The following is a 13,821-nucleotide window of genomic DNA, read 5'->3' as shown; positions in this document are numbered from 1 at the left end:
ATTTCCCTGATGCCGAGCGATGTTGAGCACTTTTTCATGTGCCTGTTGACCATTTGGATGTCTTCTTTGGAAAAATGTCTGTTCATGTCTTCTGCCCATTTCTTGATTGGATCATTTGTTCTTTGGGTGTTGAGTTTGATAAGTTCTTTATAGATTTTGGATACTAACCCTTTATCTGATAAGTCATTTGCAAATATTTTCTCCCATTCTGTCGGTTGTCTTTTGGTTTTGTGGACTGTTTCTTTTGCGGTGCAGAAGCTTTTTATCTTGATGAAATCCCAATAGTTCATTTTTGCCCTGGCTTCCCGTGCCTTTGGCGATGTGTCTAGGAAGAAGTTGCTGCAGCTGAGGTCGAAGAGGTTGCTACCTGTGTTCTCCTTTAGGATTTTGATGGACTCCTGTCTCACGTTTAGGTCTTTCAACCATTTGGAGTCTATTTTTGTGTGTGGTGTAAGGAAATGGTCCAGTTTCATTCTCCTGCATGTGGCTGTCCAATTTTCCCAACACCATTTGTTGAAGAGACTGTCTTTTTTCCACTGGACATTCTTTCCTGCTTTGTCAAAGATAAGTTGACCATAGGGTTGAGGGTCCATTTCTGGGCTCTCAATTCTGTTCCATTGATCTATGTGTCTGTTTTTGTGCCAGTACCATACTGTCTTGATGATGACAGCTTTGTAATAGAGCTGGAAGTCCGGAATTGTGATGCCGCCAGCTTTGCTTTTCTTTTTCAATATTCCTCTGGCTATTCGGGGTCTCTTCTGGTTCCATACAAATTTTAGGATTATTTGTTCCATTTCTTTGAAAAAAGTGAATGGTATTTTGATGGGGATTGCATTAAATGTGTAGATTGCTCTAGGTAGCATTGACATCTTCACAATGTTGGTTCTCCCAATCCATGAGCATGGAACGTTTTTCCATTTCTTTGTGTCTTCTTCAGTTTCTTTCATGAGTATTTTATAGTTTTCTGAGTACAGATCCTTTGCTTCTTTGGTTAAATTTATTCCTAGGTATCTAATGGTTTTGGGTGCAGTTGTAAATGGGATCGACTCCTTGATTTGTCTCTCTTCTGTCTTGTTGTTGGTGTATAGGAATGCCACTGATTTCTGTGCATTGATTTTATATCCTGCTACTTTACTGAATTCCTGTATGCGTTCTAGCAGTTTTGGGGTGGAGTCTTTTGGGTTTTCCACATACAGTATCATATCATCTGCAAAGAGTGAGAGTTTGACTTCCTCTTTGCCGATTTGGATGCCTTTGATTTCTTTTTGTTGTCTGATTGCTGTGGCTAGGACTTCTAATACTATGTTGAATAGCAGTGGTGAGAGTGGACATCCCTGCCGCGTTCATGACCTTAGGGGAAAAGCTCTCAGCCTTTCCCCATTGAGAATGATATTCGCTGTAGGTTTTTCATAGATGGCTTTTATGATATTGAGGTATGTACCCTCTATCCCTATACTCTGAAGAGTTTTGATCAAGAAAGGGTGCTGTACTTTGTCAAATGCTTTTTTTGCATCTATTGAGAGGATCATATGATTCTTGTTCTTTCTTTTGTTAATGTATTGTATCACGTTGACTGATTTGCGGATGTTGAACCAGCCTTGCACCCCAGGGATAAATCCCACTTGGTCGTGGTGAATAATCCTTTTAATGTACTGTTGGATCCTATTGGCTAGTATTTTGGTGAGAATTTTTGCATCCATGTTCATCAAGGATATTGGTCTGTAATTCTCTTTTTTGATGGGGTCTTTGTCTGGTTTTGGGATCAAGGTAATGCTGGCCTCATAAAATGAGTTTGGAAGTTTTCCTTCCATTTCTATTTTTTGGAACAGTTTCAGGAGAATAGGTATTAATTCTTCTTTAAATGTCTGATAGAATTCCCCTGGGAAGCCATCTGGCCCTGGGCTTTTGTTTCTTGGGAGATTTTTGATGACTGCTTCAATTTCCTTAGTGGCTATAGGTCTGTTCAGGTTTTCTATTTCTTCCTGGTTCAATTTTGGTAGTTGATACATCTCTAGGAATGCATCCATTTCTTCCAGGTTATCTAATTTGCTGGCATAGAGTTGCTCATAATATGTTCTTATAATTGTTTGTATTTCTTTGGTGTTGGTTGTGATCTCTCCTCTTTCATTCATGATTTTGTTGATTTGGGTCATTTCTCTTTTCTTTTTGATCAGTCTGGCCAGGGCTTTATCAATCTTGTTAATTCTTTCAAAGAACCAGCTCCTAGTTTCATTGATCTGTTCTACTGTTCTTTTGGTTTCTAGTTCATTGATTTCTGCTCTGATCTTTATGATTTCTCTTCTCCTGCTGGGTTTAGGCTTTATTTGCTGTTCTTTCTCCAGCTCCTTTAGGTGTAGGGTTAGGTTGTGTATTTGAGACCTTTCTTGTTTCTTGAGAAAGGCTTGTATTGCTATATACTTTCCTCTCAGGACTGCCTTTGCTGTATCCCAAAGATTTTGAACAGTTGTGTTTTCATTTTCATTGGTTTCCATGAATTTTTTTAGTTCTTCTTTAATTTCCTGGCTGACCCATTCATTCTTTAGTAGGATGCTCTTTAGCCTCCATGTATTTGAGTTCTTTCCGACTTTCCTCTTGTGATTGAGTTCTAGTTTCAAAGCATTGTGGTCTGAAAATATGCAGGGAATGATCCCAATCTTTTGGTACCAGTTGAGACCTGATTTGTGACCTAGGATGTGATCAGTTCTGGAGAATGTTCCATGGGCACTAGAGAAGAATGTGTATTCCGTTGCTTTGGGATGGAATGTTCTGAATATGTCTGTGAAGTCCATTTGGTCCAGTGTGTCATTTAAAGTCTTTATTTCCTTGTTGATCTTTTGCTTAGATGATCTGTCCATTTCAGTCAGGGGGGTGTTAAAGTCCCCCACTATTACTGTATTGTTGTCAATGGGTTTCTTTGCTTTTGTTAATTTTTTTTAAATTTTTTATTGTTATGTTAATCACCATATATTACATAATTTGTTTTGGTGTACTGTTCCATGATTCATTGTTTGTTCATAACACCCAGTGCTCCATGCAGAATGTGCCCTCCTCAATACCCATCACCAGGCTAACCCATCCCCCCACCCTCCTCCCCTCCAGAAACCTCAGTTTGTTTTTCAGAGTCCATCATCTCTCCTGGTTCGTCTCCCCCTCTGACTTACTCCCCTTCATTCTTCCTCTCCTGCTATCTTCTTCTTTTTCTTTTTTCTTAAAATATGTTGCGTTATTTGTTTCAGAAGTACAGATCAACTGATTCAACAGTCTTACACAATTCACAGCGCTCACCGTAGCACTCTTTGCTTTTGTTATTAATTGCCTTATATAATTGGCTGCTCCCATGTTCGGGGCATAGATATTTACAATTGTTAGATCTTCTTGTTGGATAGACCCTTTAAGTAGGATATAGTGTCCTTCCTCATCTCTTATTACAGTTTTTGTTTTAAAATCTAGTTTGTCTGATATAAGGATTGCCAACCCAGCTTTCTTCTGGTGTCCATTAGCATGGTAAATGGTTTTCCACCCCCTCACTTTCAATCTGGGGGTGTCTTTGGGTCTAAAATGAGTCTCTTGCAGACAGCATATCGATGGGTCTTGTTTTTTAATCCAATCTGATAGCCTGTGTCTTTTGATTGGGGCATTTAGCCCATTTACATTCATGGTAACTATTGAAAGGTATGAATTTAGTGCCATTGTATTGCCTGTAAGGTGACTGTTAACTGTATGTTGTCTGTGTTCCTTTCTGATCTTTGCTGCTTTTAGGCTCTCTCTTTGCTTAGAGGACCCCTTTCAATATTTCTTGGAGGGCTGGTTTCGTATTTGCAAATTCCTTTATTTTTTGTTTGTTCTGGAAGCTTTTTATCTCTCCTTCTATTTTCAATGACAGCCTAGCTGGATATAGTATTCTTGGCTGCATATTTTTCTCGTTTACTGCTCTGAAGATATCTTGCCAGTCCTTTCTGGCCTGCCAGGTCTCTGTGGATAGGTCTGATGCCAATCTAATGTTTCTACCATTATAGGTTACATATCTCTTCTCCCGAGCTGCTTTCAGGATTTTCTCTTTGTCTCTGAGACTCGTAAGTTTTACTATTAGGTGTCGGGGTGTTGACCTATTATTATTGATTTTGAGAGGGGTTCTCTGTGCCTCCTGGATTTTGATGCCAGTTTCCTTCCTCACATTAGGGAAGTTCTCTATTATTTGCTCCAATATACCTTCTGTCCCCCTCTCTCTCTCTTCTTCTTCTGGGATCCCAATTATTCTAATGTTGTTTCATCTTATCGTATCACTTATCTCTCGAATTCTGCCCTCGTGATCCTGTAGTTGTTTCTCTCTCTTTTTCTCAGCCTCTTTATTTTCCATCATTTGGTCTTCTATATCACTGATTCTCTCCTCTGCCTCATTTATCCTAACATTTAGTGCCCCCATTTTTGATTGCACCTCATTAATAGCCTTTTTGATTTCGACTTGGTTAGATTTTAGTTCTTTTATTTCTCCAGAAAGGGTTTCTCTAATAACTTCCACGCTTTTTTCAAGCCCAGCTAGTATCTTTAAAGTCATGATTCTGAACTCTAGGTCCAACATCGTACTAATGTCCGTATTGAGTAGGTCCCTGGCTGACGGTACTACCTCTTGTTCTTTTTGCTGAGGTGATTTTTTTCGTCTTGTCATTTTGTCCAGAGGAGAATAGATGAATGAGAGAACAAAATGCTAACAGGTTTACAACGTCCCCAGCAAATATACTGTATACAAATCAGAAAAGACCTGAGACCAGGGGAAAAGAAAGGGAAAGATAGAGAAAAGAAAGAGAAAAAAAAAGATAACAAAAACAGAACAATCCAAAAAAAGCAGAATATGATCAGATATGATCAGGCTAGTGCATAGATCAGTGCCACACACTAGATTTTGGGCGTGTTTTGGTCTGTTAGAAAATAGTGCCTCCTAAAATTTTAAAGGAAGAAAAACATATATGTACAAAATAAGGGTTGATACAATGAAGGGATGGAAGATAACTGTAAAGATGAAAATTATAAAAGATTTTATAAAAGGACTTGATAAGTTGTTTGAAAAAAGAAAGAAAATTTAAGAAAAAAAAAAAGGAAAAAGGGAGAGAATGTGATCAGGCAGGAGACTAGAACAAAGCCATACACTAGTGATTTAGGGTATATTTTGATCTGTTAGAAGAAACTGTATCTCAAAATTTTAAAGAGAGAACAACTTATATATATATGCCAAAAATAAGGGTAACTACTATGAAGGGATAAAATATGACTCTAAAAATGAAAAATAAAAAATGTTTTTTTTTAAAAGGATTGATAAGATGTTGGTTGAAAAAGGGAAAAAGAAAAATAAAAGAAAAACAGTTAACAAAAATTAACTTTGATGAACTAATGAATCATGGTAAAAAAAAGCCATGAATTCTATGTGCAGTATTCCCCTAGCGCTGGAGTTCGCCCGTTCTCCTTGATCGGTAAACTTGGTCTTGGCTTGCTGGCTGTTCGTGCTGATCTTCTGGGGGAGGGGCCTGTTGTTGTGGTTTCCAAATGTCTTTGCCGGAGGCTGAATTGCCCCGCCCTTGTCGGTCCGGGCTAAGCAAGCTGATCGGGTTTGATCTCAGGAGATTTTGTTCCCTGCAAGCTCTCGGTACAGCCTTGGAGGACCAGGGCAAAAATGGTGGCCTCCCAATCTCCACCCGGAGGAGCTGAGAACTCGGGGCCCCACTCCTCAGTGCGTCCCCAGAGAAAAGCAGTCACTCCCGTGTCCCTGGTCTCCGGCCGCACTCCGTGCTCACCCGGCCTGCGACCGAACGTTGCTATCTCTGGCACCCGACCCTGTGTGGAGTCTCCAAACCCAGCAGATCCCTGCGGTGCGTTCCCGCACCGCTCCTCCCCGGGAAGGAAGGGGAGTCTCCCCGGCTCTGCCACTTGTTGGGTCCCTGCTGGAGGAGCAGTGGCCCGACTGGGCCGCGGATCACAGTTTATGGCAACCCCGAGCTGAGAGCCCGCGCCTCGGCTCCGTCTCTGCAGCCGGCTTCCCCGCTCCGATACCTGGGAGCTCTGCCGCACTCAGGCACCCCCGGTCTTTCTGTGACCCCGAGGGTCCTGAGACCACACCGTCCCGGGAGGATTCCACACCCTGCTTAGCCACTGCAGCGACGTCCCTCAGCGGAGCCGACTTCTAAAAGTTCCGATTTTGTGCTCCGCGGCTCTAGCACTTGACAGAAGCGGCCGGCGGAGGCCCCTCCCCCGCCGTCTATCCTCCCGAATATCGCCTCGGATTCACTTCTCCGCACGTCCTACCTTCCAGTAAGTGGTCGCTTCTCTGTTCAGAGAGTTGTTGCTACTCTCCTCTTCGATCTCCTGTTGCGTTCATAGGTGTTCAGAATGGTTTGATCCCTATTCAGCTGAATTCCTGAGACCAGACGAAATCTAGGTCTCCTACTCCTCCGCCATCTTGCTCCGCCCCCCCTTGTCTGTTTATTTTATTATTTGTTTCTGTACACTTCAGTGTTTTCCAAATTGTACGTAATAAACAAGTTACTTGTTATACCTCAGCAGAAAAGCAGTGGAGGAGAGAGTGGGTGTCTAGGTATCTGTTGTTTATCAGTAGTAACTTTATTGAAAAAAACTTTGGAAAACTGAAAGCTGCTCCTTGGATCCAGAAACTAAACTGAAGTCTTGTCTCCTTAACTGAAGCGATTTAGTTGATGGGGGCCAGGAGGTGGCCCAATGTGGGTCACAGGAAGCGTTGTTGGGACAGGTTCTGATATTCAGGTGAATGTTGGTTTTCATATAGCAGATAAATAAGGGCGCAGAGAGGGACAGGTGATGTTTAAATATGAAGGAGAGGAAGCTTCTTGCCGAACGAAAACCAGGGTGAACTTTATTGGGACTTGCAAAAAAGATTGTTAAGTAAGGGGCTTGTATCACTTAAATTTTACTTATCTTTTCACAATATTTGTGATGGCCAGAGGGAAACCTATATGCATTTCCCGTGAAAGGTTCATAGAAGAATAAATATGTCGTGACTGTGGGAAAGTGTTTGAGTATTTGGCGTTTCCAGATAACTTATATATTAATCTTAAAATACCAAGAACAGAATTAAAATTTTTGCAACTTTTTTCTAATTAGGATCCAGTTTATGGAAAAGGAAAACTTGGAGAAATCCAGGGACTTATTCTGGGAATGTTGGATACCTTTAACTATGAACAAGTAAGCTACTTTCTATTTCTAAGGCTGTCCTAAGGTAAAAAGAAGCTATTTCTTTTTTCTTTGCACCTATACTTTTTCTTTAAAAAAAATTCCTGTCTATTTAATGGAAGTTTGGTAGATTGAAGTGTATGCTTTTTAAAAGGTTTTAAGTCTCTTGGTGTATCTATGTATACATACACACATAGATATTCTAGAATGTGGAAATGCATCAAATTTGGACTCATTGATTTGTTAGCAACGGAACAGTTCTTTTTTTCCAAATGAAAAGTGTCAGAAAAATTCTGGAAAAATAATTTAATGCAAAGATGTAACCCATGAAAAGAAAGAGTCAGCATGAGTATAGAAAATTGCAAAAAAGGGGGCGCCTGAGTGGCTCAGTCGTTAAACGTCTGCCTTCGGCTCAGGTCATGATCCCAGGGTCCTGGGATCAAGTCCCACATCCGGCTCCCTGCTTGGCGGGAAGCCTGCTTCTCCCTCTCCCACTCCCCCTGCTTGTGTTCCTGCTCTCGCTATCTCTCTCTGTCAAATAAATAAAATCTTTAAAAAAAAAAAGAAAATTGCAAAAAAAAAGAAATTCCTTTTCTTTTGAATATTCTGAAGCAGATAGTTGCCACTAACCAAAAATGGTCATTAGTTTTCCTTTAACTCAGAACTGTCTATAGCATTAATTCCCAATAGGAGCCAGCATGGTATACAGATTTTTTTTTCTTAGTATACATCAAAGTGACTCATGAAGCCACTTAGGAAAAGCACCATTTAGGCATGTTAGATACAGTATCTACTCTTTTAATAATCCAAGAGAAGAAAAGAAAAATTGGGGGTGAAAGAGCTTTTCTTAGGGTGTTTAAGAACTGCAGTTTTGCTCAGTGTACCCAGTGAAACAGTGAAACACCCCTGCAGGCATGGACTCCGTGTTGGCAGAAGGGAAGCTGAGGGCAAGGCAGCAAGTTTTTGCAGACTCTTCGAAGAGGAGGAAAAGATGGGGTTGATTGGAAAGAATTGCAGTGGTAAGACTGTTAGACTTAAAAATTCTGCATTACAGATAAAATTAAAGGACTAGCAAGGAGGATGGGCAGTATGTCTTCCCATTTGGGACTGCACATCTAAATGATATATATATGAATGTTGAGAATTAGATAGTATAAAAACAATACAAGCACACAGAGCCTAAAAGGGCTTAATGTGATTGCTGTGAAAATGTCTTTATGTGACTTACAGATGTCACAGTCTTAAGTAGATTCAAATGACTTGTAAGTGCTGATCAGGAAAATGTGATCTCTCTGCCCAAGGGAGATGAAAACTGAGTAATGGCCATTAGCTTTTTCAGTGAAAGGTTATTTGAAATATTGCCACAGATGCAGTTTCTATTAAAAACAAAAAACAAAAAATCAGGATTTTTTGGTTGTTTGTTAATGCTTTGAATCATTCAGAGGGAACTTAGTATAGAAATGTAATAAATAAATAGGTTTGGCTTTATCTAGTCATTCGAAAGCCATCAGTACTGAATTAAGCCACAGAATGGCAGAGCACACGTTGCTCAGTAGAAACTAATGACAGCCTTTTAATAAGTATTTTGAGAATCTTAATGTAGGCAGTTGCCATTACTTGCACAGCAAAGTTAACTACTTAAGTTTGGGAGTATTTGGTGTTTGTTTTATCAATGTTATGCCTTCATAGTATATTCTAACTTCAGTTGTTTGTGGCTGAAAACTCAACAGTGCTATTCCTCCCTCACCCCCTCTGTCTCTTTCACTTAATAAACCATTTGTGTGTGTGTGTGTTTGTTGTTTTGGTCTTTCATAGACACTGCTGGAAACAACTACTAGCCTTCTAAACCAAGATCTCCATTGGTCATTGTGTAACCTGAGAGCTTCAGTCACCAGAGGACTGAATCCCAAGCAGGATTACTGCTCTATATGTTTGCAGCAGTACAAGAGACGCCAAGAAATGGCTGATGAAATCATTGTCTTTAGGTAAGCAAGAGAAAGGAAATGTTATACATATGGTGTGTGACATGTATGGTATTACCAGGCAGGGATACACGTGGATACACAGCCCTAGGCAATCATTCTAGCAGTGACCAGAACAAGGCAAAGTTCCTGTCAGAGACCTTAACATTCTGCGTAGGAGTTGGGAGACTATATGGGTGGAGACATAAGATGGACTCTGGAGCCAAACTTTTGGAGTTCAAATCCTGGTTCTACCACCTACTTCCTATGAGACTTTGGACATGTTATTTAATCTCTTTTCATCTTAGTTTCCTCATCTGTAAATTGGGATAATAATGATACCTTTTCCTTAGGGTTTTGTGAAGATTAAAGGAGATAAATTACATAAGACACCTGTAATCATGCTGACATATAGTAAGCATTATGTAAGTGTTTTAGCTTCTATTATTATAGACACAGGAAGATTGGTAGATTTGATGGTTGGAAGGGGAAGAAGTTCTCATCACATAAAGAGTCCACTCATTCAGCACATATTTATTGAGCTCATACTGTATGCCAGGCACTTTTCAAAGGGATAGGGTACAGTATGAACAGAACAAAGGATCTGTTCTCATGGAGTTTACCTCCTAGTAGCAGGGACAGACAAGTAAAATGCCTGCTGGTGACTATGGTGGAAAAAAATAAGACATGTTAAATGAGAACAGTGTTTGCTGGGGGAAGATATGTTATATAGAGTGATCAGGGAAAGCATCACTGATACGGTGACTTAATAACAGACAATTTAAAAATTAATAAAAATGTAATGATTACCTGGAATAAAATAAAGTATGGTGTAAAGGAATGTTGGGAGCTACTAATTTTGAAAGAGTAATTAGGGAAAGCCTCACTAGTTTAATGACATTTGAATAAAGACGGAAGGGAAGTGGCCATGCAGTATCAGGGAGAGAGTGCCCCAGGCAGAGAATCAGCAAGTGCAGAAACCATGAAGCTGGAGCATATCGGTGAACTTGAGTAGTGAGTGGGTAGGCTTGTCTTGACAGAGCAGAGTGAAGGAAAGGGAAGATGATAAGAGATGGCTTCAGAGGAAGAACAGGCCAAATCATGTAGGAACTGGGTCATTATAAAGAGTTAAAAGTTCTACTCTGAGATGAAAAGCCATTGGATGGTTGAGGATGGGTTTGACATGATCTGGTCTATGTCTTAAGGATCACTTTGGTATGTTGAGAATGGACTACAGAAGGTCAACGGTGAAAGGAGGGAGACCAGTTAGGTTATTGCAGTAATCTAAGTGAGAGATGGCCCGAGGTGGTAGTAACGAAGTAAGAAATGGTAGGATTCTGGATATATTTTGAAGGTAGAGCTGATAAGATTTGTTTATAGATTGGATGTGAGGTGTGCAAGAGAATGGTCAAGAATGATGCCAAAGTTTTTGGCGTCAGAAACTGGAAGAATGTAGTTGTTTTTTATTGAGATGTGGAAGGTTGGATGAGAGCCATGCAGTGGGAGTAGAGCAGGATGGAAATCAAGAATTTGGTTTGACACATGTTGCCTATAAGACATCCCATCTGCATGTAGGTGGTATCGTAAAGCTATGGAACCGGAAGTAATAACCAAAGGAGCAAAGCATAGCTGTAGAAGAGAAAGAGTAGAAAAAGACTATAGGAAAGAATTGACTTCTGAGGTGGTCCAACATTTCAGGTTGAAGAAGTGAGGAGGAATCAGTATAGATGATTGAGAATTATATTCAACACTCAGTTCTGGGAGGCCTTTTTAGTAATCCACAGGGAATTTCTTCTTATGAATAGTGTAAGAATTTAATGTAGTACTGACATTTTCATAAATACTTAATCAAATCACAACTGTTGCCTTGGATTTGATGAGACGGACCACTCATGTTGTCATCAAGCTACTTAAATCATTATGATTTTCCCCAATTGCATTTTTTATACTATCTAAAAATATTTCATAGTTTGAGAAATGAACAGAAGTTCAAGTCATCTCCCAGGTGGTTTGCAGTCACAGTACTGTGATTCTGTTCCTGCTGACAACTTAAGTGTACAAATGTGTGTCCAGATTTTAAAAGAGAGGACAGCAAAAAGCAAATTTCATTTCTTCCTAACTGTACAACAGTCAGTGCGTTCCAGCTTATTGGAAATCTTTATCACTTATAAGTACAGTCTAACGTAGCATATGTTTGGGGATTTTATGATGAGAAAAGTGTAAATTGGTTCCTTCATTTTGCAGCTGTGGCCATTTGTATCACTCATTCTGTCTGCAAAACAAAGAGTGCACCACAGAGACTGAGGGGCAGACGAGATGGACATGCTACAAATGCAGCTCAAGTAACAAAGTAGGGAAATTAAGTGAAAATTCATCTGAAATTAAAACGGGGAAGACAGCCCCATCCCAGGTAAGACTTGTTTTCATGGCAAGATGGAGTTAGTCTTTTCTTACCAGTGTCTTTCAGGCCTGGCCTCATTTTTCTTGTAGGCCTCCACAAATTTACCTAATGGGTATCCAGTGCATGACATCTCCTGTTCAGCCCTGTTCAGTATTTGAAGAGCTTCTCCTCTTTACCCCACACTGAAAAACAGGGATTTAGGAGCAAGAGAAGACATTTCCTGCCCTTAAAAAGCTTAAGATCTAGTTGAACAGAGGGGATGTACACCCATGAGTTGGCTGAGGATCATTTGACCAAGTAAGAGGTCAGCAAGTACAAATGCTGTAGTCCTCACAGTGTCTGTGTGCTGAAGAGTGCAGAGCTGTCACCCTGAAGTGGGGCCAGTGGACAAGGTAAGTACACACGAGCTCTGTGCATGGTTTCCTCAGCTGGGTACCTTTCTTCAGAGAACGTCATGCAGTAGTGTTCATTTGAGAAATTTTCACTGCCTTTGGAATCTGACTAATGGAGTAGATACAACTTTTGTTCATTTTACAGCTTTTCTTTTCTTCTTCTTAAGCAGGAAGTAGTGCAGTTGAACTCTCCTGCTTAACTTTTGGGAGAACAGAACTTGACAACACAAGGGGCCCAGTGTGAAGGAGGAGCTGTTGCTAACTGCCATGACTTGATCATTGTTCTGTTCTCGATTCATTTCCTCTTCAGAGTGAGAAGAGGTGTCACATTTGCTGTTTCTGCTCCTTCTTCTGTGCCCCCTATCCTGTAGTTGGCCTTAACATCACTTCATGAAAAGTTGAACCTGTTGATTTTCTCTCTGTTTCATCAGCTTACAGTGTTTTAGAAGTAGACCCAGAAAAAAACTTTGGCTTAGCTTCTCCCAGAGAACAGTTCAGAATTTTTATACTCTGGTGGTAGGCATTCATTTCTATTCATCCAGTGTGTATGGAACAGTTTGCCAGGCACTGTGCCAAGTGCCGGGGTCCAGTGGTAGACAAGACATTTTGTCTTGTGGAGTATATAACCAGTGAAGTTACAAACACAAGTTCTTTCTGACACCAAATATGTGGCAACTTTTCCAACACCAGGTCTGACACTAATTCTGTCAGTACTCTGGACACCAGCCAGGTGTCCAGTAATTCACTTCTGACACTACCTACCAGGAACTGGCATCAGATTCCACAGGTTTAAGGATTCATTCACACAAGACTACTCTTACTTCAAACACCAGTTGCAAATGGGATGCCCCAGTTACCCACCCTTCTAGCTGACCTGACAGATTTGGAGGTTCCCATGATCAACCCCCCCTGTAGTTTGATAATTCACTAGAGCGACTCCTAGAACTCAGGAAAATGCTTTACATTTACCTGTTTATTAAAGGATCCAACTCAGGAACAGCCAAATGGAAAAAATGTGCAGGACAAGGTATGGAGAGGCTAAGGTTGCTTCCGTGTCCTCTCCCAGCACACTGCCTCCCCAGGACCTCAGTGTGTTCCCCAACGCAAAATCTCCTTGAACCTGGCCATTTCAGGGTTTCTGTAGAGGTCTCATTATGTAGGCATAATTGACGAAATCATTGGCCGTTGGTGATTAAACTCAATCTCTAGCCCCTCTCCCCTCCCCAGAAGTTGGAGATCGGGGGGCAGGACAGGGGATGGTAGAGCTGAAAGTTCCCACCCTCTAAGCATGGCCTGATCTTTCTAGTGACTAACCCACAACCCGAAGCTATCTAGGGTTCCAGAGATACCAGTCATCCCATTAGTATATAGAAGGCACTCCTTATCACTCCAGAGATTCCAAGAGTTTAAGGAGCTATGTACCAGAAACCAGGGACAAAGCCCAAATATATATATTTTTTATTATGCCAGAAGTATTTGCAGATGAACTATGCTGTAAGAGCAGATAATGAGTAGACTTAATCAACATGGGAAATCATGGAAGGCTTCCTGGAAGTGCCATGTTAGCTGCCCCTGAAGGAAAAAGGAAAGTACGCTAGACAGATTTACGTGCAATGGTAGGTAGAATGAGGGATACTCTAGGCCAAGGGAACAATATAGATAGAACAAACATAGCATCTCTGCTGTGAAGCTAGACACTGAGCATAACTGGATCAACAATACTAGAGAGAGTGAGTGGTATGAGGTGAGGCTGCCGTGGTAAACAGGAATCATATTCATTACTTTGATGATTGTACCAGAGAAACAAGGAGGATATGGTGCACCTGGGTGGCTCGGTCGGTTAAGTGTCTGCCTTTGGCTCAGGTCATGACCC

General features: G+C 40.8%; 1 protein-coding gene across 5 annotated transcripts in view; it reads left to right on the top strand.

Moving 5' to 3' along the window:
• The window catches only part of VPS8 (VPS8 subunit of CORVET complex), a 254,459-nt gene that overhangs the window by 192,931 nt on the left and 47,707 nt on the right, over positions 1–13,821 (top strand). For all 5 annotated transcript variants that reach the window (XR_012379318.1, XM_025877364.2, XM_025877349.2 and 2 more), the window contains 3 exons: positions 7,126–7,206; positions 9,010–9,179; positions 11,400–11,565. Coding sequence is in view for 4 of the 5 variants with exons in the window: in XM_025877364.2 (XP_025733149.1) it covers positions 7,126–7,206; positions 9,010–9,179; positions 11,400–11,565 (417 nt within the window). In the remaining variant the exon portion in view is untranslated. The remainder of the gene's footprint in view (positions 1–7,125; positions 7,207–9,009; positions 9,180–11,399; positions 11,566–13,821) is intronic.

Source organism: Callorhinus ursinus, unplaced genomic scaffold, assembly GCF_003265705.2.
Source record: "Callorhinus ursinus isolate GAN/ISIS: 27379988/994484 unplaced genomic scaffold, GSC_fseal_2.0 scaffold1, whole genome shotgun sequence".
In the NCBI taxonomy this organism is placed as follows: domain Eukaryota; kingdom Metazoa; phylum Chordata; class Mammalia; order Carnivora; family Otariidae; genus Callorhinus; species Callorhinus ursinus.
This window is presented reverse-complemented; position numbering and strand designations above follow the sequence as displayed.